The following is a 26,781-nucleotide window of genomic DNA, read 5'->3' on the forward strand; positions in this document are numbered from 1 at the left end:
GTTGGAATAGTAACATCAAACCTTGCTGCTAATTCACGCATAGGTTGAGATGGATTTGCTTCCACTACAGCTTTTAGCTCATCATTATCCACCTTGGTGTCAGGTCACCCACGTGGCTCATTTTCAAGATCAAAATCACCAGAATGGAACTTCTCAAACCATCGACATACTGTGCATTCATTAGCCACATCCTTCCCAAACACTTTGTTGATATCAATATCTGCAGTGCATTGGTTCCATGACAGAACTCATATTCGAAAATGACTCGAATTTTTGACTTATCCATAGTTTCACAAAAATTGCTCTAAAAAAAATTTGAAAGATAATCACAAGCCAAACCATGTGCTTGAATGACATTTTGGCTACCTTCCAAAGCAACAGAGACTTAACAAGATAAATTCATTGAGGATGTACCTTCACAATAAAAATAAAACAAGAAATCTCAAAGTGAAATGTCAGAGATATCAACTGTCAAACTTAGTACTTAAGGAAATTGGACATTTCATAGTTAATGACCTAATATTTTTTTGAGTATTATTCCTGGAAAGAACATTGCAGAAAGGGAAAGAAGGCACACAGCAGAAACAAGCCTCAGGTACCCCAAATTTTGTAGGTCCTTCATGCTTTCTGGTTTTCCCCCCAACATCAAGATGAAGCTTTGGTACCAGGTCATGAAGCATGTCCCAGCCTTGGGGGCGGGGCAGGGAGTGTGACAGAGGAAGGTTTGGGGAACAGTGTTGAGAGAGACTCTCCAGTAAGTCAGAGGAGGGGTCACTGTACAGCGAGGAGTGCTGTAACCTGGGGGTGGGAAACTTCCCCACATCCTCCGAGCAGGGCTCCTGACGGGAGGCCAGTGTTTGCCCTCCTTCCTGTGTACTCCTGTTTGGAAAACACATGACTTACTCTGTCCCACTCCATATATCATCACTCACCAAGGAAGCAAGTGATCAACAAGGAGTTTTTGGGGCCACACCAAGCACTGGAGCCCAGGCCAACTTTTAGAAATAGACTTTTCGTTTTTATAGACATCATAAACAGGAAAATTAATCTCCAAGATCGTCCTCATAAAGAAAGCCTTTGGGACTTACAAAGTTAGACCACATTAAGACATTTTGGCTACCTTCCAAAGTAACAGGGACTTAAGATAAATTCATTGAAACATATTTTGAATATTGCAAAACAATTTGGCTTGGAGTGACAATGCTTCCAATAATGAAAGGTTTATTTTCAGAAATGTTTCCCACCAATTAAATTGAATGCCATACAGTACCCAAATAGATTCCTATTATGGTAAAATACTTTCTAATAATAATACACAGCACTTCCTTTGTGCTAGGTACTTTCTAGACACTATATATATAAATTCCTTTAATCTTCACCATCTAACTATCAGGTGGGGGCTCTTATTGTCCTCATTATACCACTGAGACACAGAAAGTTTAAGTAACTTGCCCTAGATCACACAGCTGGTAGTTGACAGAGCACTGCTGGGCTGTTCTATTGCTCCTAGCTGTTCCCACCCAGATGTAATTGTTTGCAATAATAAAAGGGACCGGGTGAACAATACTATAATAGTATACACTGCCTGCTGCCACCAGCCCTGCCACCCCTTCTTTAAGAGCCCACTGCAAAGTTTTTTTTTCCCTTCAGAATTCTAGACTTGAAAATGTCCCTGCTTTTGAATCACCACAGAAAGCACTTTGGCTGACTCACGGGGACTTTTTACCCTAAAAATAAAATGGTCGTGCAGCCTTAACTATTTAAAACCGTGGTAAGAATCTGTTTGAAATCTTGGTGAAATCAGTCCAGTCTGGATGGTACTAAGTGACCCGAGATTTACACCTGTCCTGGGTCCCTCCCTGCACACACGAGTTCTTATCTGCTGCAAGTCATCCCTTCCCAGAACATCCTGGCCGAGTTTCTCATCTCATTCACTTGCCACCTCTTTAAAATGCCATTCAAAGCCATTTTCCTCTCCTTTTCAAGTCTAGTGCTCTGTTTGTCTGTGGTCTTGGTTCAGTTCAGTTCTCTACACAGATGTAAATTCCCTTGCACTGTGTGCTACGTGCTGGAGTTTCAGAGATAAAATGAAGACGCATCCCTGTCTGGAGAGTCTCGCTGTCTCTCTCCCCCCGCCAACCTCTCCACGGAAAAACTGACACACAGGGACTGGAAGATGCCACGGCAGCGGAGCAGCGCTCATGTCACACGCTCCTTGGCCGCACTGATTTGCATGAAGGCAGGGCACATGCCAGAACTAGACATGTCTGAGCTAATGTTTTTTTCTTTATTTGGATGCTACTTTGTTTGAATTCTTCCTAGTCTAAAGGCCAGGGAGTAGAAGTTGACAACCAGCCTTATGTCATTTGGGATTATCACTAGGGTGGATTATTCCAGGCCCTAAGCCACTTGGGGAGACACTGGCTGAAGCTATGTGGTGACTACAGATGACAATGATGAGGAGGAGGTAGGTTCTTATTGATCTTGTAGCTTAGACCAGTGCTGGGCACACAGTAGGTGTGTTTTACGTATGTTAGCTGGAATTAAGGAATAAAGGTAGGTGTTAGGTTTATTCCAGGTGGGAACTTGAAAAGTATGTATAGGACAGAATGAACCGCATACATACTTTTCGGGTTCCCACCTGTAATAAACCCAACAGTAGGTGCCTCTCTTTATTGTTGAAAATAAAGAGGCCCCAGACACTCTCTCAGACGGATAGACTAGCTGCTAAGATCAGGGTGGCCTTAGAAGAGTATAGGTTGGGCAACTCAACAAATGTGTGTGTGTGTGCGTGTGTGTGTACCATACATACACAGGCATATATGTTCATTCCATATCAAATAACACTCATTTGTGGTATCCTGTGGATCCTTCCTAAACACCAGAACCACAGTGGCCACACCCAAGGGTGTGCCCCTCGGCAGTCTCACACCCGAACCCATACTGACTGCTAATAGCACGTGGCTTCACTGATCAATGTTAGTTTACGCCAATTTTGTATAAATTGTACAAAAAAATGCAAGGTTGGTCCCCTATCTTTATACATTTTTGTCTCCCTATCCCCACTTATGGTCCCTGTGAGCTTTACGTCACCCTTTACCTTGCATGGCCTGAGGTTTGGGGCACTTACCACGGTGCAGCAGAGGGGCCAGAACCACCAGAGGAGAGCCAGGGCCAGCAGCAGGAACAGGATCAGCAGGGCGATTGCCAGGATGGAGCCGTCGGACTGCAGGGCCAAGAAAGGGGTGGTCAGTGGTGGGACAGGACCACGTGCGGTCTTCCCTCCCCAACCCCCTGTCACCAAGATGCAGACTGAAGGGCCAGAGAACAGCACCGTTTACCAAGCGAATGGCTGAAACTCTGCCCATCGTCTGGGGCTCATGGCCCTGTAAAACACTCTGATTAGCCAATTTTCAAGAGAGATGGATTTGTCTTTCTAGGGAGGCCCTGCTCTTCTCTTTGAGGAGCATTCTGAAAGGCCAACCCTACAAGAGACAGAGCAGGCACTGTGATGGCCTACCGCTACCCATCTGTCTCTGGAATATCATCCCCTGCCTGGCGACAGCCTCCTGCTCACTGGCTCTGATGTTCGGCCACCACCTGGGCTGGCTGACTCAGGACAATTGTCCTCAGGATTCAGTCTGGTCCCCCGAACCCGTTCACACAGAAGCATGTAATAGAGTCACGAGGCCGAGGACGGAAAGTCTAGAGTCTCCTGATGGGACGCCATGTAGGGCAGGTGAATTCCAGGGGTTGGGGGAGAGCAACTGCTGCTGGACCTGGGAGCGGAGGGGTGTGGTGGCTGAGTCAGCCCTGTAGCCAGATCAAGTGGCTACGTGGGCATGGGGGAGGGAGGAAGGTACCCAAGACCAACGTTACCCGTTCAAAACATGCCTAGGCCAGTCCTGAAAATAGACATGGTTGCTGTGGCCTGAGATGGCTGTTAACTTTTAGCAAACAGGCCCCACTCGGCATCAGCATTCTGAGGTTGCTGGTTCAAGGAAGCCACTTAAGAACACCAGTGTAAGTCCCCTCCATCCCGCCTCCCTACCAGCTACTGGGAGTGCAAATCAGTACAACTTTCTGGGGCAGGAGGACAAATTTTTATACATATCAAAAGCCTTCTTCTGAGTAAAACCGGCAATTCCAATAATCAGGTATGTTTGCACAGATAATAATAATAAAAAGGAAACACATAAATGTTAAACAATTAGAGAAGGCTAAATAATGTACTATAGAATACCATGCAATCAATTACTATGAAGACATTATGCCGTCAAATAATTAAATGAGATGGGAAAACATGCTGGCACAATGAGTGCATTTATGTACATGTGTGTCGAAAGTGAGAGCAACAGAAAGACTGTCTCTAATATTTACTAAAATTTTTTACTGATATTTACTAACTTATTAATACTAGTGGTTTTACTGGTAGTGGGTTTATAATAATTTTCTTCTTTTTTAAGTCTACTTTTTAAAAAACATTTCATAATGAGCAAATAAACTACTGAGGCTGTTCTTTAAAAATCTGCCCTTGGTGTCAGAGCTCACTGGGCCCAGGGGTTCTTGTCCAGGGTCCATGGGGATGCACAGTGGATCTATGGGGTACACAGGGCCAAGGGATGGAAGCTCGTGACCCTGTGAAATGACACCCGTGATCTTTAGTGCGTGTGTCCTCAGGGGAGGCCACTCACAGTACTGCCAGAGTCTCAAGGCTGTTCCCCTGCCCCCATTACAGAGGAGGGAGTGTGGGTGGCCTGTCCCGAGTAAAGCAGCACATTAATGGCAGAGCTCACTCCCACTCTCAGTGCCCAACAGCGGCTACTGGAAGCTGTTTAAAGGCAGCTTTACTCTTTGGAACTCCCTGGAATGTCTTTGACCAAAAAGCTGGGGAACTAAACACCCCCGGTTCCCACCAAGCCAAGGCCTGGGAATGTCAGATGGCCCCCGAGGGAGCTGCAGCCACACAGGTGCAGGTGCAGGGCTGGGCAGCCCAGGGGCGGTGGGTGGGGAGAGAGCACAGCCTGAAAGAGAGGCTCTCGGTGGTGATAGAAAAAAATTACGTTTTCCAAACTTATTGTTAGTCAAGGACAGCCCTCTTGGTCTCTCAGTCTCCACGTTCCACATCCATAGAATGGAGATAATAAACCTCACGGCCTCACTGCATGGGTGTGAGCGTCACATGAGCCCTAACACGTAAGCAGCAGTGGCCGGGCAGTTCGATGCAAGCTGCCTTAAACACTGAGCTGTAACTCACTATCCCTTATTTTTTCCACGACAACAAATATGGTGAGCATTTCAGATCATAAATCTCTTTGCATTGGAATAAGTGGTTTTGGTTATGGGGAGGCTTATAAAACAGTGGCCTTTTAGTAAAGACTACATTTATTCACATTATATACAATTTCCCTTCTCCCTGATTTTCTTTTTTCACTTTAGGTAGATGAACTGAACCTGAAAGGCTGACAAATTGCGGGGAAGTTTTTTACTTCCTTCTGGAAGAAGGTTTCTCAGGAAGTGGTGAGGGTGCCCGGTGCAGAAAGGGAGAGGTGAGCTTTCCACACTGGGAGGAGAAAGTGATGGCTGGCTTTTCTTCAGCCGAGCTAGGTCTGCCCCTTATGGGCCACCGTTCCCTCTGGTGGCAGTGGGGGAAGGACAGTGGGGCTCAGGGAAGCGGGCGCTGGGGGTGGAATTGCACAGGGACAGAAACTCCTAGAAGGGCTTTCTTTCTGCTCTGGAAACAGCCCCGGGATAAAGTCCCCAAATGCACTGCCTGGTTTTCCAGATCTTCCAGAAATCATTATATACCCAGTTCAAAAGAACAAAGGGCATGAATTTTTGATACTCTTATACCTAAAACTGATGTTTCAGAAGGAGGTAACATGCACATGCAACCTCAGAGGTTCATTCATTTATTCATTCAGCAACTGTTTATTGAAGGTCTCTACAATAAAGAGCAAAGATGGGGTCTCTCTAACACAAACCAATTGCATTAACCATCCACAGTCAGAACAGCCTGAAGTAAATAACCATTATGAATACCTGCCATTGATTGAGCATTATTAAGTGTTCAACAATGGACCAAGTACCTTAAAAACATTACCTTCCCCAACCAGCTGCACTATGAAGCAGTTATTGTCAACTACTTTTTTTTTTAAGAGATGGGGTCTCACTATGCTGCCCAGGTTGGTCCCAAATTCCTGGGTTCAAGTGATGCTCCTGTCTCAGCTTCCTGAGTAGCTGGGACTACAGGTGCATGCCACCGTGCCAGGCTAATTTTTCTATGTGGTGTCTCACTATGTTGCTCAGGCTGGTCTCGAATTTCTGGCCTCACACATTCCTCCTGCCTCAGCCTTCCAATGTGCTGGGATTGCAGGCATGAGCCACTGGGCCCAGCTGCAAAATTGGGATTTCAATGCACATGTTGCAATTTTAGAACCTTGCCCCTCTCCCACTTAACCATTGTACTATACTGTCAAATTTATAAAAATTTAGTTAAGTAATACCTGTACTTTAAAGACTGAACTTTCAGCAGCTGCATCAGTGATCACAACTGTGATGCAATTGCCCAATCTGCTCTGACAGAAGCAGTTCACTCACATGGCCCAGCATGGATTGGCACGTAGCATGGCTGAAAGTGTAATTCGGAATGAAGTCAGAAAGGAACAGGGGCCACAGCAGAGCCTGCCTTCCCTTAGATTCTTGACTTGGAGTTTTTTTTTTTTTTGTTTTTTTTTTTGAGACAGTGTCTCCATCTGTCACCCAGACTACAGTGCACTGGTGGCATCACAGCTTACTGAAACCTCAAACTCCTGGGCTCAAGTGATCCTCCTACCTCAGCCTCCTGAGTAACTGGGACTACATGTGTCTGCCACCACGCCAGGCTAATTTTTCCATCTTTTGTAGAGACATGGTCTTCCTATGTTGCTCAGGCTGGTCTTAAACTCCTGGGCTCAAGTGATCCTTCAACTTCAGCCTCCCAAAGTGCTAGGATTACAAGTGTGAGCCAACACACCTGGGTGGCTTGGAGTTTTAATCAATAGCCTTGTGAAGAGGGGTTGACAACTAATGTAAGACTTCACATTGCCTCTTGAATATACATCAGTACATAGTATAGAAATATACACATAACTCCATCAACTGAGTGGATAAAGAAAATGTGGTGTGCACACACACACACACACACACACACCATGAAATAGTACTCAGCCATAAAAAGGAATGAAATAATGTCTTTTGCAGCAAGTTGGATGTAACTGGAGACCATTATTCTAAGTGAAGTATCCAAAGAATGGAAAAACAACTATCAGGTTCTCACTTATAAGTGGAAGCTAAATGATGGATATATACGGTCATAACGTGGTATAATGGACACTGGAAACTAAGAAAGGGGGAAGGATGGGGGGGTGAGGGATCAAAAATCACTTATAGGGAAGAATGCACAGTTTTCTCATGATGGGTACACTAAAAGCCCTGATTTCACCATTATATAATTCATCCACGTAACAAAAAACAATTGCACCCCCCTAAATCTATTGAAATAATAATAAAAATAATATAAACACATTTGCACTGTTTAGTAAATGGTATTTGCTTCACTCATAAAATTAGGTCAGTTATTCTAAACCAGTTCTTTTGCATCTTAAGCAAGTCCCAAGATAAAGACTCCCCCTGGCTCCCCTTACCCGAGTGCTAAGGAGTAGGCTCTGCCTGTGGCCAGTTGGCATGTGGAGTGTTCCAGAGCCCACACAGCATAGCCTGACACCCACAAAGCCTGGCTCCTCTCTGCACTCTGTTCTCCTGCTCTGGGACAGACTGCCCTGGCTCCTTGGGCTCGGCCTCTGACTTGCCCTCCTTGTCTGTTGGCACACCCTGTGCTCACCATCACCTGCTCCTGAGAGCCTCTTCTTGGACTGGAGCCCAGAAAGGTCGTGGGCTGACTGCTCTCACAGCCTGACTCGGGACTGGTGTTTGGGCTGGGCCTCTGCTCTCCCCCTTCATGGCGGCAAAGGGTGGCCAGGACTGGGGAGACTCCAGGTCCCACGTGGACAGTACCTTGGGGCCAAGTGGCACCATTTGGGCCAGAGGCCCCCCTTAAGGAATTGTGCCTGCCCAGGCCCTGTCTCAGATGGGAGCTGGCGGGGGGCAAGGTGGCTTCCGAGAACTGGTGCTCCTGACTCACTAGTTCAGACTCACCCTCCAGGCTTGGTCTGAGAGTCCTTGGTCTGAGAGTCCATCCAAGCCAGGATGTGCATGGATTTTATTTTATTACACAGGGGAGAGCAGACGCTGACCTGCCCAGCAAACTCAGTGTCTGATGCCTGCCCTTGCTGGGCAGCCCTGGATGAATTTCTCCACATACCTTTGAAAGAGATTTCAGATGGAAAAGAGCAGCAGATAAACAGCCAGAGATGGAGTCTCACCACTGTTATTTTCCTAATAGCCTAAGCACAGACATGAGTTAAATTCTTATTTTATTGTAAAAAATGGAAATGAAGTTTAAAAAATCAACATGGGGCCAGACGCGGTGGCTCACACCTGTAATCCTAGCACTCTGGGAGGCCGAGGTGGGTAGATCGTTTGAGCTCAGGAGTTCGAGACCAGCCTGAGCAAGAGCGAGGCCCCGTCTCTACTAAAAAAATAGAAAGAAATTAGCTGGACAACTAAAAATATATAGAAAAAATAAGCTGGGCATGGTGGTGCATGCCTGTAGTTCCAGCTACTCGGGAGGCTGAGGCAGAAGGATCGCTTGAGCCCAGGAGTTTGAGGTTGCTGTGAGCTAGGCTGACCCCACGACACGCTAGCCCAGGCAACAGAGCGAGACTCTGTCTCAAGAAAAAAAAAAAAAAAAGAAATCAACGTGGCCCTCTAATTTTAAAAATTGGACAGGAGGTGGTAGGGGAGCTCTGAGGTGAGTGGCTGGGGCCGCGAGGAAGCGTGTAGACACGCAAGCGGCCTACGGGGCGCATCTGCCAGTGGAGGGATCGTCCATGAATACTTTTAAGTCCGTCAAACCCTCACACAGAGGCTGCTATGGAGCACGCAGACAGGTGATATCAAGGTAATATTAAACATGAGGGCAGGATGCTCAGCCCTGCTCCTTCCTCTGGCGATTTGTTCTTTACTAGGGACGACATTCCCTGCAGGCTGCCTGGCTTGAGTGGCCAAATCTCTGCATCAGGGCTTTCTTTAATGCCTTTGGTCCCCAGCTTGGGAAATGAGGACATCTCTTTAGGACAAGCAGGCATTGTTCTCAAAGACATAGATTTGGAAACTTGAACAACGCAAACATCTCTTCCTTGGTAGGTGGAATGTAGGTAATTTTGGATTTCTAATGCATGGCATGGGGCGGGAGAGAGGAATCTTGTCTGGGCATGTTTGTAATGTAATACGAGAGAACCAGGCCTCTGGATGAAACAGCTTGAAACACTGCTGCTCCTTTCTGTTTTGTTTTGTGGGTTGCCATAGCAAAGGGAGAAGCATAAAGTGGAGACGAATTAGTGGGAGACGGGGGGAAGTTCAACGTAAAGAAACTTTGTGAAGTCCTCTGTCTCAAATTCAGGCTTGTCTAGGATTCTGCCTAATGCCCACCACACAGGGTTATTTTGTAGCCAGTAATGTCCTCCAGTTGGGCCTGGAAAGCTGCGCTGGTTAAGGAGGGAGTGCGTCTTCCCCACTTCTGACGTCCCCTTCCGTGTTGGGGCACTCAGTGTGTAACCCCAGGCCTGTCTCTTCCCCTGTACTTATTCCGTAAATAAGGAAAGAGCAAACTGAGCTTGCTCCTCGGGAGTGTGTGCCCACAGGGAGCAGGTGTTGTTCTCTGCTAGTCCATGCAAGCAGGTTTGGTGGGGCCTGACAGCTGTACAATTTTGGGGAGGCTCTTTAAGAAAGAAAACATAAAAATACAAATGCAAAATTATAAGGGCCCCTTCCAGGGCCTTAGAAGGGACCTGTTCAAATGAGGGCCCCAAAGCTGAAGCTAATCGGCCCCTGGCTGCGCATCTCTCCTGGACAGGCCCCACGCCTGCGACTAGGCTGGGAAAACTATTTAATTCTGAGCTTCAGTTTCCAGCCCATTTGCTGCCACACTCAGCCAAAGTCTCCACCCCACGGTAACAGGCGATTCTGAGGCTTTCATATGTCAGTTTTTGGCTTCAATTCTGTTGATTCACAATCAAGGCAGGAAAGAGGCATCTTTATTCCCCCCACTACAGGGACCCCCAATAACTAACCCCCTGGTAATTAAAAAAAGTTACATTTAGACAACAACAGTATACTCAACTTATTGATAAAGCCTCCCGGTAATTGTTAACAATTACATTTTGACAACAACAGTATAGTAAATTTATTAACAAAGAGGTTACGAGAGCCCTCACTGGTGGCCGGTGGTTGGCTGTTGTCCTGCAGGCCACGCTAGGTTGTGCAGATTTGAGCATTAACACTGAATTCCTGAAACCGCTGAGGATACACAGATGCTTTCACAAGGCTCTCTCGTAAACATTTAACATGAAAGAATGAAGTAGCAAGGTTTATTCTGCCACACTGAAGAGATATTAGCTGATCTTCACCAAAAATGTGCCAGGAAAATAGCCGAGGATCTGTTAGTGCTTCTTTAACGCTGGCAGTGTTGTGTCCCTGGATTCTCCCCTCCCAGGGCACCCGGGGACGTGGCTGATGGGGGGACGTGGCGATGACGTGAGGTTTCCCAGTGGCCCGCCCTCCTTTCTTCCTCTCCTCCTCCTTCCATCCTGCCTCCCCTTCCTCTGGTACCCAGTGATGGTGTCTTTGAAGCACTTTTGGAAAGACTTCAAGAGAAAGAGACCCTTTAGTGGGGGCAGCTCTCATCTATCGACTTTGTGATTTCAGAGCAATCTGCTTGTTCTAAATACCAGAGTCCATCCTGGTGAGAAGGAAAGGGGCAGAGATCAAGGGACTATAAACATGTTGGCTTCTCTCTGCTCCGGACTACTGAGTCAGAGCAGAGTCAGGGGCTGGTGGGCTTTGCACACCCGCGGGTCCCCTCTGCTCCGGCCCCTTCTTCCCAGAGCATCAGGGAGGTGCTTGGGCTGGTGCTTCCGAGGCGTCACATTCCAGGGCTCTGAAGTGGAATATTGAACTATCCAAAGCAGCAGCAGCTCTGTTTCCTGCCCAGACAAAACTGGCAGAGGATGGGCAAGTTTTATTTTGAAAGATGAAATTTAAATCATTTTATTGCTGCTGAGAAGTTCTGGACGGGCAAGCCTGGAGACCAAAATTCTTTCTCTCCCAGACCTTACATATTCTGACTGTTATTTCTGGTAGGCAACTTAGCGATGATCTAACTCATCTGTCCACTCTGCCCTCCATTTTATTGAAATTTATTCCCTGGCACCTGTGACGGTATTCTCCTGATCCCCTTACCTCTGACTATTCCTTTCCACCGTCCTCATGGGCTTTTCCTTGTGTGCAACCTCTTAAATGTCAGCATGCCCTATGCAGCCATCTTTTTTTTTCTCACTTTTAAAAATTGTGGAGATATATGTGCTATGATTTTAACCATTTTAAGTGTATAATTCAGTGGCAATAAGAACATTCACAATGTTGTGCAACCCATGGAGCCATGCTTGTCCGTTGCTGGTTTTCTTTCAAATACTCTCCATGGGCTGTCTCATTTCCTTCTGTAGTTGAAACTCTCATGTAGATATTGATGACTTAAATCTTTACCTTTAGGCTATATCGCTCCTCATGCTTCAGGGTCATACTCAGGGCTATTCAACTGTCCAGTTGGTCCTATTGATCCCTTAAACTCAACCATTCACACTGAGCTCACTGTTTCCCCCTTCAAAGCTGCTTGATCTCCTCCTCTCATTTAATGGCACTACTTACCAACCCAAGTCAATCTCAGTTTTCTATTCCTCCCTCTCTCTGTTCCCTACTATCATATCCTCCATCAGTACGTCCTGCTCCTCTGACCTAAATACTTCTCAGTCTGCCTCTGTCTACGCCACCTCCAATTCCATTGATCAGGTTTAGAATCTCATTATTTCTTTCCTGCAATTATCTTTTTACTGGTTTCTCTACCAACAGTAATTACCACCAGGAATTCCATTCTCTACACCGCAGTTACAGCCATTTATCTAAAACGATATTCTGATAGCTTTGCCCGCCCACAAACTTTGTGATAGCTCTTCAGTGCCTGTAACAGTTCTTAATATTTGAGAATTTGGTGAAAGTGATACACCCCTTTCCTCAGGAAAATATACATTCACATTTCACACAAGCTCACAAATTTTTGATCACAATTTCAGGGGGGGTCCATCAAATCCCTAGAATCCTTTTATGGACAGACACCTAGGTACAAGGTTTTGGGCCCTAGCCCATACAAGGCCTCGCTTATTTCTCCGGCCTCCTCTCTCACCAACTCCCTCTTTGCATTTTGTGCTTTGACGAAACTAACCCACATGGTTTAGCATAGTTCCCTGTACACACCTTGCTCTTCTCGCATGTCTTTCTTCTTCCTGAGACACCTTTTCCAACTTTCATTGCTTGGCTTTTAAGTCTTAGCTCAGGCATCACCTGATTCACACATACCTAACATATTCATTGGACACCTACTATGTGCTGGGCCCTCCCCAAGCACTGGAGAACAATGGCATAAAAGATGACATGGTTTTTGTAGTCACAGACCTTGTAGTTGAGTTGGAAACATAGACCAATAAATACCACTGAACTTTGAGTTTGTGCTCTTATTTTATGCTAATTCTATCTCTACCTTAGATCTACTACATTTTATACAAATTATGTCATTATTTTCTTGTCTCTGCCACTGAACTATAAGCCCCTAGAGGACATAGATCTGCTTTACTCGTCTTTGTACTTTTAAGACATAGTACAGTATTTCAAACATGGAATGACTTAATAAATAGTCATTCAACTGTTTCTTAGATTGAAAGAATTGAGAATTGAGCCAGCTAATGCCTTCTACAGCTAGTGGGTGGCAGAAATGGCACTGGAGGCTGCCTACTTCCCCCTCCATGGCCCCATCCTGCAAACAGCTGCACCACCCTCACTGCAGAGCTCGGGCTTTGGAATCAGGAAAAGATATCCAAATCCTAGCACTTCCACTTATTAATATGTGGGCTTTGGATAAGTCACGCAACCTCTCTTAACGTTCCTTTTCTCTGCATATGTGAAACTGAGATCATTCCAACTTCTCGGGACTGATTCCGTGACTACTGAGATAAGATATGTCAAGATCCTGGCACATGGCCATCCTTCAATAAATGTGACCTCCCCTTCCATTCTTTCCTTGCTTCTAGGCCCAAACCAAATACCCAGGCTTGGCCTAGGCAAATGAATTTGATTCCTGTGAACAGCCTCATACAAATTGTGACTGGCACTATGATGTTAGTGGGTGGTCCCAGGTTACAGATTTGAGAAACCCAAGCCCCTAAGATTGCCATCCCAGTGTCAAAGAAAGAGAAACTAAGTGGATTTTCCAACAGTAAATTTAATGGCCTTCATCAAAGTTGATCAGATTTTAATAAGGGCAACATGATGAAACATTATAATTCATTCTTGCTACCACAGTGGTAATTTGGCAAGAAATGGCAATAAAATTGATAGACACTGAAGATTTTAGATTTCTTAACTCAAGAAGTGGGGCAATATAGAAAAAATATTAAGTGAGAATTATCTAAGCCTTGGTGGAACTCTTTCTAAAAATCATGGCTACAAAGCAATGTGGCTGTTTGCATAGTGAATGAACATAACAGAACCCCCACATCCACATGAACCTAATTCCCCCCAAACCAGTAGTTTTGGAGGTTGAAGACTCCCTCCAGTGATGCAGCCATTGTTCAAAGCAATTCTGAAACACCTCCCTTGGAACTGTTTCTAAAACCAATTTACAGGCCACAAGAAGAAAATCTTATTTTTTATTTTTATTTTTTTTTGAGACAGAGTCTCACTTTGTTGCTCAGGCTAGAGTGAGTGCCATGGAGTCAGCCTAGCTCACAGCAACCTCAAACTCCTGGGCTCAAGCGATCCTCCTGCCTCAGCCTCCCGAGTAGCTGGGACTACAGGCATGCGCCACTATGCCCGGCTAATTTTTCTATATATATATTTTTAGTTGTCCATATAATTTCTTTCTATTTTTAGTAGAGACGGGGTCTCGCTCTTGCTAAGGCTGGTCTCGAACTCCTGACCTTGAGCGATCCGCCCGCCTCGGCCTCCCAGAGTGCTAGGATTACAGGCGTGAGCCACCGCGCCCGGCCTAAGAAGAAAATCTTATAACCTCTTAGTCATGCTTTGCTTTTCACCAAAGAGGTTCCCACCTTGGTAACCCACCATTCACCAAACCTGATTCCCACACTTTTGAGTTTTTTTTAAATCAAATGATGATGATATTCCCCTATTCCCCTACTGAGGATATTCAAATACCATGCCTTCGAAGTTATGGCAATTCCAAAACAGGAATGCAGAAAATAGTTGGAATAGTGTCAGTGTTGTTGGAGAAAGCCTATGGCTTTCCAAGGTGAATGCTTTGAAGGAGTAGAAATCATTTGGATGTGTAAATTCTAGTTTGCTATAAATCTTACTACTTTATGCCTTATATGAATAATACCAGAAGGACTTAGATAAGCCATCGTTAGTATGCAATTTAGGGGAAGATCGATCGATGCCTTATGCCTACAAACTCAAGCTTTGAGGTCCTTATGATGGAAGGACATTCTTGTGGTACTCTTGCCACCCTGACCCAATAATGACATTTCATGTTATTAATACTTTTGAATCCAAGGTTTATAAAAAGTATATCTTGGATTCATTCAGCACTTTCCTCTGTTTCCTTAAAACTCAGAGAGCATGTTAATCAAAACCAGTTTTCAGAGAATAATGCAGACAAGATGTAGCTTGTTAGTTCTCAGAATGCCTTAGTTCTTGTGAGTGGGCTGTTGAAAGAGGATTACAGAGAAGGTACTTAGTAATGTTCAAATATTATGACACTGGAAGAGAAAGGCTAATTTCTTATCTTCATTTCTTTTGTTCTATTAGATACAGTAAATATAGTAATTTGTCTTATCTTCAATGAAGATATTTATTTAATGTATATACTCAATTGGTCTTATTCATCATCCCTCTTATGTTAGCATCATTGTTACCTATTACTAGTAAGTAAACATCACCTACTGTATACTGTTGGCTGTTGTTCTATATTATGAACTAGGAAAGGTGGGTTTGTGTGATGCCTCACAAAGGTAGATGCTTCCCAGTGGTGACTGTGATGATCAATTCCTTAAAACAGTGCTGTTAAACTGCATAATAGGGATCAGGAAACCATTAAATTATTTTCTATTGGGTTTCTAACACATATTCAGCAGTAGCAGGCACAGAAAGATGACCAAAGTCAGCTCCGATCCTGAAAGCGGTTGTCACAGTCCAATTAGAAAGTCAGGACTGATTGTCAGGGCTTAGAGAGCAGCACAAGTTACACACAGTTAAACTCTAAAAGATGCTGCAAACCCCAGTGCCTGGGCTCAGAGCAGAGGGAGTTTAAGAGGCTTGCTGAGGCCACAGAGGCATCCTGGGGCAGGCCCAGACGGCACTTGGCATTTGGGTAATGCAGGTAAAATAAAGTTGCCTTAGCTGTACCCTTCATAATTTCTTGGCCTGCAAATGAAGCAGTTTTCCTGATGTTGGGTTGTATGGAAAAGAAACCCAGGAATATTTTAGTTGTCACCTACTCAAGTGCTTTTTAATTTTTTTTAAAAAAGAAACAAAACATTAAGCCCACTGCTTTGGGCACTGACTAAACTAACATCTGCTCTAGCAGCCACAGTAACAGCAAAGGAATGCTAGCTATGTATCGCTTGTGGCACTGGCTCTTTTCATGGGGAGAAATAAATTAAGCCCTTGACTTTTGAATTTCCTTGGTGTCCTAATGAATAGGTGAGAGGATGGTGGCTTTGCAAAAGGAAAGGTGCTTATATACCCTCATGGGACATAGAGGGAAGAGTTTGATTGCTTTTTGGGAGCATAAAAATATAAATCATGTCAGTGCCAGATACTGTCTTGATTAGAAAATACATGTAAGGACCCTAGGGCTACTTGTGATTTGGTGCAATGTGACTATAAATTGGCAGCAAGGACAATAGGATCTGGGTCAGGGTAGATCTCCACCCATTCTGGAATAGCCTAGCCCACTGATTTTGCCAATTTGGGACCACTTAAAGATTTACTAAATCCTGCGTACTTAGGGCATACACTTTCTCTCCAGTTCTTATTCACAGACTAGGAATTCTTGTTTTACAAATAATGTATGTGAGCCTGATTATGTGATATCCAGGCACCCAGAAACTTAAATGGTCAAATTAGAAAGTGAAAGGGGGAGTATCTAGATTGGAAAACACATGTGTAATACGAAGAAGTGAGAGACCAGAAAAAGTAGAACCATAAACTTCAAAAACAGCAACCAACCCCCGCCCCCCCTCAAACAGTGATCAGAGACCACTGTAGGGATGAACAGCCTTGCAAATTGAGGATTTCATAATAATTTGGCAAATTTTAGTTGGTGATATGAATGGAGGAGAGTAACTTGTAAACACTGTACAGTATTTTATAACACCCATTTTGTGTACAAAGGCATTCCTAAGAAGAAAGACTTAGGAGTAGATGAAGGGTGAACTCAATTGGATGTATTTCTTAGCTCTCATGGTCAATAGTTTCACTTCAGCACTGCCTGAACCTGTGACAACACTGAGTGTAGCTCATCTTCCCATCCAGGCTGACCAGCAACAACAGTGTTCCTTGGGTACATGTCTATTTTTCTTACTCTCCTTCTCTATGTCCAACTAATAGTTTTCTTTGTTACCTCTCTATCTTGTTTTCTATACTGTTCTTACTGTATTATTTTTGTCCTATTTTTTGGAGGGGTTTACTCTGCTGTTATTCTCTAACCTCCTGAGTTCTATGCTTGGCTAACTGACTTATAAGTTTTATTCTTATCTAATATAAACACTTAAGACTACAAATTTTCCTCTAAGAACCACTTTAGCTGCATTTCAACTTTTGGTATGTGGCATCTTCATAACTGATCAGTTCTAAGTATTTTCTAATTTACATTATGATTCTACTTTGACTCAAATGATTTGGATACGTGTTTGAAATTCCAAAAAAATGAGATTTTCAAAACTGATTGGTAACTTGATTAGCTATTGGGTTTTAATTCCCCCCCACCCCCGTCCTTCCCTTCCTTCCTTCCTGAATATGGTCTTTATGATATCATTTTTTAAAAATTTGTTGAGACTTGGCTTATGGCCTAGTACATGATTATTTTTTATAAAAGTGTTAAAGTGTGCTTGAAAAGGAATAGATATTCTCTGTTGGATGCAGGTTTCCTATAAATGGTAAGCCATTCCCCAAAGGGGAAAGACTACAGTTCTTATTTTCTGCTGTGAATGGAGGTGGGTGGTGGAGAGGAAGTGACTGATTAGTTTTGTCCAGCATATGTTTCATTATCTTTACTTGTGGTACACTATAGACAGATGGAAAATATTTCACTGAATTTCAGTGAATTTCAGATGCATCCATTGTAGGATGCCTCATTATGTTATGAGCTATTAGAGAAAAATACTGCCTATTAAATCATGATACATTATTGATGATTTGAAACATCTCCATTTTAGAGATGTTAAAATGTGAAAAGATGTGTCTTAGAATTGATGAAATATGGTATTTTTGTCATTAATCCTATAATTTCATAATCCTCATTTTATGCAGCCAACAATTTTTGGATCCTATTTAGAAAGTTGTGCTGGAGCCTTACTGTGTATCCACCAGATTATGTTTAATTGCATCATTCCATTCATTTATATTAAATCTTTTGGCTGCTTGATCTAATAGTTACTGAGAGAACTGTATGTAAATCTCCTCTTGTGATGGTGGATTTATCAATTTCTCTTTGCAATTCTCTTAATTTGTGCTTTATATATGCTAAGGATACGTCATTAAGTGCAGATTAGAATTATAATACCTTCTAGGTTAACTGTTCCTTTCAACATTATGTAATGGTCATCTTTATACCAATAATGCTTTTTTTTGACCAAAAAGTTAATTTTATCCAGTATTAATATAGCAACATCTGCTTTCTTTTGGTATTTGTGTGATATAACTTTTCTCATATTTTTATTTTCAATCTTTCTGTACCCTTATATTTTATTGAATGAATGTTTTATCATAAATAACACATAGCTGGAAATTAAAAAACCACAATCTGTCAATCTTTGTCTTTTAACTGCTGAGTTTAGTCTATTACATTTATTTTGCTTATAGATTGTTTTAACTTCACTTTTATTTCTACCATCTTACTACATGCTTATCTCAGAGTTTTCTAAAGCACAGATTCAAAAAAATAATTTTTTCTATCTACTCTCAAAACAGGGAAATTTCAAACTTAGGGCAAACTTTAAAAAAATACTTAGGATAAAAATATTGAAAGTCAATTGCTCAAACATCCAAGAAAAACAAATTAGCATGAATCCTCCAAAACATATTTTAAAAGATATTTTTATGCATAAAGGGTTATCAAAATAGAGATGTTGGCAAACTACTTTTATTTCAGTTCATGAACAATATTTGAGATCTGAGTTCTGCATTCTGATATTCTTGTGGTCTTTTGCCCTTTTTAATGACAGTTCATGAAACCACAGGTCATCTTGTTACAATAATAATAATAAAAAATAGCAGGACATTGTAAAAAATACCTTGAATTATGTACGGCTCTATGGAGACTGGTTAGTAAATAGAGAAGAATGATTTGTGACTGGTGTATCAATTGTTTGTAATTTAAAGGGTGTGTTTTAAGGTTACTTGAAAATAGACTATTCTCAGGAGTAGTTTTAAGCACTCTGGTCTGAAATATGATCTCACCTGTATTAGGTGGAGGTTGGCCAATCTGAACTGCACCAAGAGAAACTGTCTCCAGTATCACCAACAAAGGTCTCTCACATGTATTTTCAAAATGTAAAAGCCAAATTCATTTGTTATGCTGTTACTGATAATATTTACCTTACTCCTTTACTAACATACTTTTAGGTCTACAATCACAGACTCTCAACGTTGGAAAGTGAGAGCTTTTCTACTCCAATTGCCTATCTGATGCATGAATGGCATTTATATAATTCTGCCAAGTTGTCAAGTTGCCTGTGCTTAAATAGTCATAATAGGGAGCTCACTCCCACCTGAAGCAGCCAATTAGAAGGATCTTTTTAAAAACTGAGCCAGAAACTGTGTTTCTCGACCTATTCTACCCTTAGAGCTATACAATAAATAATTTATAGAATTAAGACTCTACGGTTACAGATGACCTGTTTCAGAATAGCCCTTTGAATATTGTCTCTGTGCTAAATATGCCTCTACACTAAGGAGCTCTAATTTTATACTCTACATAACTTACCCTATTTGGCAATATCTCTCCCATTCAGTTTCTCTAGGTTCTGCCTTGAAATGTCCTTGGTACTGAACATAATACTTGAATGAAGATTTTATCTTCACAAAGTTGAGAGGTTCCATCACCTCCTTAGTTTCAGATACCATACTTCTGTTAATACAACTGGAAGTCAGAGTCTTTGGAAACCACATCATTGTGCAAATTCTTATAGAGACTACGACACCAGTACAAGAAAACTAACACTGGGCATCTGCCCTGTACCAGGTCCCATGCCAACTATTCCAAGTATATTATCTCAGTCTAAAGTCAAACACTTAGTAAGCAGCAGAACCAGGATTTTAGCCACATTGATCTGATCCCGAAGCTCATGCTTGTTCCCACTTTTCCTTTATAACTAAGTATTTCTCCTGTGTTTTGCTAAGCCACATATTTCAAAGGGCATATCACCTATAATTACAGCAACAACAAAGTCATAAATAGCCATCCTTTTTCAAGGGCTGAGTATAAGGCTCTAATGATTCACTTGCCCTAGTGCTGTGGATTGGTCACTCTAGGTACTAAGTTTCTTTAGTCCAAATAATGAAGAAGTAAACTAGAGTCTATTTCTTTTCCAAATGACCAAATTTATAAATCAGTAACATCCAAATTAGTGCCATTTGGTTTTAGTTAATATATTGAAGCATACACATGCTGGATTAATCTTCCTAAAATGATGCATTGTGCTTGCTTTGAATGGCCTTTCATCGGCCAAACTCCATATTCTGTCATTCAAACCCTTTTCCAAGTCAGTGTGCTAATGTCCTATCTCCCCTCCCATCCAGCCTTGCCTTACCCTTCCAGGTTATGTGACACTGAAAGAGTAAGGAGGGGCAAGGGAGTGGAATAACGTTATTGGGGTGAAGGAACCTATGGGGGAGAGAAAGTCAGGGTGTGGTCCCTGGTCCTGCCCTCTTGAATGAGTTGTTTGGAAGGGCCTTGTCTTCTTCAGAGCTTGTTTCCCGGTATTGAGAAACAGTCTGGGCAGGGTCTTGTTGGGGAAAAGACACTCATGGGATAGAGTTTTTGGGCTGAGCCAATCATGAGCTGCCTACATGTTATAAATAAATTTCTAGAATGATTTGTACAGCTCCCCTTTGTAGGAAGAGGGGAAAAGCCTTCTTGGGTCACTGGGAAGCAGCGCACCAGGTTCATTAAGTGGACACTGCTCAGAGCGTGCCATGCTTGTGTCAACTGACTCATCTAAAGGCTCATGAGTCTTTGGAACAGATGGAGACTTTCTGGGTATCTGTGAGAGTTGCCTTTTATACCCCAAACTAGACAGTATTTACCTCTTGGAGTATATACCCTGCCTTGGCAAGTATGTTGTAGGCCTCTGGAGGGCAAGGACTGGCTAGTCTATGAGTCCCTAACACTTTGCCCGCAGTACCGGTTTAGTGCACATCGGTCCTGATCATTATGGTGTCTTTGGCCTCATTTGCCACCAGCAGCCCCTCCCTGGACCTCTTTCCTCAATGAAGAAGCCCACGTGCTTATAGCTGCTGCTATGAATTATCTATCCCAAAGACAGCTACCTATTTTGATTGATGGACTGTTTGCTGACCTTGGAGAAGAAATAGAAGGAAAAAAGTCTTCTCTGATTTCTACTTTCTCTGAAGAGTGCACAATAATTTTTTATTATGTTGGAAGGTGAGATTGCCACTCAGCACAGGCTACTGGATTTACTCCCTACCAGGCTGGTGAAATTCTAGAGATTTTGGCAAGAGCAGCCACGCCAGCTGTCTGTTTACCTAGAGAGCTGTATGACTACAAAACCAGGCTGGATTTGTATTTTCCTGTTACTTTAAAGCAATTGGTAACAGCATTGAACTGACTTAGAAAACAGACCCAGGACGTTGCCTAGGGCAGAATTCTCTGGATAGGGATAGGGGTGGTCGCTCCCTCCTCTGCAGCCTCTTACCTACAGCTACCGCAGCCTCCATCTCTGGGCTCCAGCACATCACCTTCTGAGCTTGCCCTCACCAAGACAGACTGTGCAACCTCAGCTGTGACTGGCACTGTCCAGATTAGCTGAACTGCTGTAGCCTAAGTTTCGGGTATTTCAGGGTGAGCTCAGGCCATGCCAATGTTCCCTGAGTCACAGCTTTTCTGTTGTGACCTAGATTCTATCAGTCTCTTTGGTCTGTCTAGTTTCCAGCCTTGTGCTTCAGACCCTCACAGACTAGGGGGGCTGCCCTGAATCTCGATCCAGTTGAGTGGGCTATTTCTAGACCTTTCCTCCAGGTCTACATCCCTGGCAGGAGTTTGGTCCTAGTGGAGCTGGTGCTCTTATAAAGAGGTCTTTAACTTTTCCCTTCCTGGGAATGCTGGTCATAGTTTCTCACCTGGCAGATTTGTGTCCCTTTAGTTATGCTCAAGCTTCTTGTATAGAAGGTTGAATTGCTGGCCATCCTCTTTGGAAGCCTACCGTCCAATCAGCCCAGAGCCCCCTGTTTCAATCCTACCTCCTTTCTGGCTCCCTTCCTCTCCTACCAGCAGGTACCATCATGGTCTCAGTATGACCCTTGGCTGAGTTCATTCATTCACTCAGCCATCAGTAATTTGCTGAGTAACTACTATCTGAATACATTATACCAATGCTGGGTTGCAATGGTGAATAAGACATAGTCTGATTTTCTTCAGGAATAGATGGGATATACTGTGCATGAGAGACAACTCTCTTTCCAATGTCTGTGTTTCTTTATGGCAAGTCTTCAGTTGTTTCCAAAGTTCTGACCTACCTCTGTGTGGCAGCTGGACGCCCACCTTCTGGTGAGACACCAGGAGCCATAAAATGTTAAAAACAATACTGATGCTAATTGGCCTTTTCCTCCCGAAACAATGAGTAACAAGTCTGTGGCTCACCAGGCCTTGGTGTGAGAGCAGGAAATGAAGAGACAACTTGGAATATGGAAAGGAGGAATTTGGAGAGAAAATTCTGCAGTCTTTATCTGGCAATGCAAATGTGAGATGGTCCCTAGATTGGTCATATTGGGCTAAAATTATTCTTTTAGGCAAATTCTTATCTTTGTATCAGAAAAAAGGGCCCAAAAGAAGGAACACATAGAATGGGTTTTGAATTTAAAACCTTGGGATTCTTAAATGCATGGGATTATGAGTGAATCAAAAGAATAACTCATTTTTCTTAAATGGATTTTAATTATGGTTTCACTTATTTTTAAACTTTGGGGGAAAATTAGTGCTAGGTAAGTATAAAGATAAGAATCCTGTGTATTTAGGATTTACCTGGCAAGTTTATTAAGAAGCAAAATCCTGACCTTTCCCTCTATCCCCAAATTCTGATTAGAGTTTTTTAACCATGGCACTATTGACATTTGGAACATAATTCTCTGTAGTGGAGGGGTGGTTTGCCTGTGCACAGTAGGTCTCTGTCTCTGTCTTTCTCTCTCTCTTTCTTTCTCAAAACAAATATTTATAGAAAAATACCACTAGTTTGGGGAAAAAAATTTGAATTCATGAAAATCTGAAGGATAAAATGGTTAAAAATCCCTGGGAAATAAGTTGGCACCACGTTCAACCCCAGAGAAATCAAGCCATACTCCAAACCACAGTGAGTCCTGGCCACTTCTGGGGACAATGAAGGATCCAGTCTGTACTGCAACCTTTCCTGAGGTTGCAGATCTCGTTTACGTGAAATGTGCCTGCTCTGATGAAATGCTTCCAAATATGCTTGGCATGACAGAATAATTTAGTGATGATACAGATTTTCTATGTTGCAATAATGCATCAACTTTAATAAATACTTATTTTAATCCGTGTGTCTAAGTAGTCTAAATATTACCCTTCTGTGACTATTTACTTGATTCATGTATTGAAAAAAACTTTTTTCAAAAGTAGCAAAGAGTCAGACTGCAACTCAACTTTGTTTTGACTTATCACCAGATCTGATTTACTGGTGTTTTTTTACCCTACTTATCCTGCAGGCAACATCTTCAAAGTTTTTTTCCAGCTTGTTCCTAAAATCCAGGCTTATCATGGATTCAAAAGGGAGCATGCTTCTTAATCAGGGGGAAATAGCCTGTTTATTAGACATAGGACATATATAACAAATCTTTAAATGGGACAGGGCATTAGACTTTTACTTGGCAAGGAAAGAGAAGGAGGGCAATGAACTAATAAACGGCTGTCCCTGCTTGACAGACTATGATGTATCTCAAGCCCCTTATATATGTTACCACTAATCTCTACTACAGCCAGGCAAGACAGGTTCTGAGACAGGATCAAAGTTAACTTGCCCATGATCATCCTAGAAAATGGAGGGGCCGGGATGTGAAATTAGGCTTTTTGACTCAATATCCTCCATTCTTAATTCCTCTATGTATGCTACAATTACGGGGCAGTTGCTCTTGCTTTGATGCCTCAGGTCTGGGTTTGATGAATTTTTATTTTCATTCAGAAGAATTTCTCTGAACAGTAACATGACATTGGTCCTCTCAAGTTTATTAAACCTTGCTGCTGTTTATAGTCAGGCTGTTTTCCATATAAATCAGGGGGAAAAACAGGGCTCTCCAGTTATTTAGTGTTGATTTTAGAACCTTATGTGTAACTTTGTCTCTTTCTTTTCTTTAAAAATTGTAATTATCCAACCTGGCAACCAAAGCAAATCACATCCTGATCAGAGTTAAAGGGCAGGCATCAGCTGGGTCTCACTGCCACATACTGGGTGACCAAGATCAAGGGTGTGAAATGTACATCTTAGGAGGGTAGTTGCCAACTGGAGAAATGGCCCCAAATGAAAAGGCATGAGAAACTGATGTAAAATGGGAAGAAAAGAAAAAAGTCCATTTCTGGGACAAACCATGAACAAACTATGCTCAGAGACATATCTAGCCCTTGCTCAGGCTGGTTTCTCTTTAGGACATGGCCTCTTCCCACGTCTTCACCTATAATTATCATTTTTCAAATCGCCACTCAGGTATTATCTCCTCCAGGAAGCTCTCTTGACTCTTCTTGGCTTCACTCATCCTTCCCCTCTCTGAAATCCTATGGCATTTGTACTGGACTCATACAATCTTGTTCTTTATCATATATTCTTTTACATGCTTGCTATACTCTTTCTCCAACTGGATTTTAAGCTCCTTAAGGAACTTAGAAACCCAGGAGCAATTTAAGAAACACTTGAATGATTCTCTGATTTTTGTACACTTTGGGTGGGAAATAACAGAATTTTAAAGTATTTATTTAAGAAGAGACAGTCTTCATGAAAAGGTCTTTGGGGTTCTAAAATTTGCTTGCTTTATTCTCAAAAGGACAAACCTCTTTTCAATACTTCCCTTAAAGAAGCACCAGATTAGTGATTTGCTCAACCTTTGGCTAGTGGTTGGGGAAAAAAAGGGAGGCCGGTGAAGAATACAGAGATGGGTGTGTTTCAATGTGCTGGTGAGAGAGGACTCTGGATGTCTGTCCATTTTCTATAGTCATGGAGCTCAACAAAGTTTACCATTTGTATAGGAATCTTTTAGCTCTTGGATGGAAAAATCTCTTTCCCGTAAAACTTCATGGAATTTCTACTTCTGGCTGGGGCAGCAGTTATTCATTGCAGATCTTGAAAACTTGTGACACTGTTGTCCAAATGGGCACCAAATAAGGTGAGAAAAGAAGAATCTCAACTACATATTTTAAAATTATTTTTCGTTCCAGGTGATGGACTGGGCAGGCTGTGACTGGCACTGACAAGACTAACCCTTTATTCAGACCCAGGGGACGACTTCTGATCTAAAAACCTCGTCCTCCAAACCAGCTGCCCAAGACACAAGTGCAAGTCCAAGACCTGACTTCACATTCTGGATGACCACACGTTCCACTTGTATCTCTATTTTGCCCAGTGATAGTTTCAGTCTTTAGTTTGAGCTTCTATGTAGGACCTGGATGGGGATTGGAGTTTTATTTCTGAATACAGGGCCCCCTTTCTGGATGCTTTTGGCCATCTTGTCTGCCCTCTTTCAATCACCTGGGAGTGGCCGGGTGACAGACGAGTACTCCCAAGGACACATCTTGTCTCAGAAGAGCCCCTTTGTTATAAAGGGACTCTGAATCAAGGAACCAATTCTCTAGGAAGAATCTCCAATTAGTTTAAAAATTTTGACTATCTTCCACCATAAAATAGCTAACATTTACTGAGTACTTACCACCTGACAGGCCTTTTGCCAAGTACTTTACGTATATCATTTCATCTAATGTTCACAATCCTGCTAATTATTTTAGCTTTATTGATTAGGAAACTGAAACACAAAGGGGCTAAACAACTAGATCAAAGTCATGCCACCAGCAAGCAGCAAAACCGACTCACTGATTTTCCCACTCCTCCCCAAACCTTCTCCTCCTGCAGTCTTCCTCCTGCCTGCCGGCTGAGGGCAACTCTATCCTCTCAGTGTCTTAGGCCAAAACCCTTAAGGCTACTATTGATTCTTTTCCTCTCAAGCCCCACATTCAACATCTTGGGAAATCTGTGAGCTCTACTTTCAAAATATATCCAACTTTAACCACTTCTCTCCACCTCCATTTCCCCTTCCTGATTCAAGCCACCAGCATCTTTTGCCTGAAATATTGTCATCACTCTCCTAACTAGTCACACTGTTTCCTTCCTGGTCTCCTTGTCCCCCCACCCCAAAAGGCTGAGTGATTTTCAAACATAAATCAGCCCACGTGGCTCTTTTGCTTAAAAGCCAAAGTCCTTTTACAGTGCCTCCCTGACTGCTGCTGCCCCTAAGCATGCTCTTCTGGAGATGACCTGCAGGCCTTCTTCCTCTTCCATGAGTACCAGGGGTCTCTGGCTTCAGGGTTTTAGCTGTGGGTTTGGAGTGTCCCACCCTTCCCCACTCTCCGCAGCCTCATAATTAACTTCCTTACTATCCAGGTCTCTACCCAAATGCCACCATCTCAGTGTATCCGTTACTCCAATGACAACTGGAACTGCTCACTCAAGTAGCACGCAACCCTCTTACTCTGCTCTATTTTTCTGATAGCCCATATTACCTTTCAACATAGTGTGTAACTTATGTATTATGTTTATCATTCCTTGTCCCTCCCCTCACGTCACAGAGCGTTCAGTCTGTTGTGTCTTCTGCTGCCTCCCAGGCACCCAGGGTGGTGCCTAACACACTGTGATCAATGAATATTTGTTGAATCCATGAATGAAAGGACTTGGATCTCAAATCTTAGGGTCGTTATAATTTTGTTGGAGACCAATGCAGCATTCTCAAGGGGAAATGGAATAATGCAGACTATATTATGAGGTGGTCCTGATCAAGGGTCGATGGAAGAGAAAATTTAGTGGCATGTGCTCAGATGAGGGAGAC

General features: G+C 42.9%; 1 protein-coding gene across 1 annotated transcript in view; it reads right to left on the reverse strand.

The window, feature by feature from the left end:
* The window catches only part of ANTXR1 (ANTXR cell adhesion molecule 1), a 220,168-nt gene that overhangs the window by 84,293 nt on the left and 109,094 nt on the right, over positions 1-26,781 (reverse strand). The window contains exon 13 of the mRNA XM_069494028.1: positions 3,131-3,226. Within this exon, the coding sequence (XP_069350129.1) occupies positions 3,131-3,226 (96 nt within the window). The remainder of the gene's footprint in view (positions 1-3,130; positions 3,227-26,781) is intronic.

Source organism: Eulemur rufifrons, chromosome 19 (assembly GCF_041146395.1).
Source record: "Eulemur rufifrons isolate Redbay chromosome 19, OSU_ERuf_1, whole genome shotgun sequence".
Lineage (NCBI taxonomy): Eukaryota > Metazoa > Chordata > Mammalia > Primates > Lemuridae > Eulemur > Eulemur rufifrons.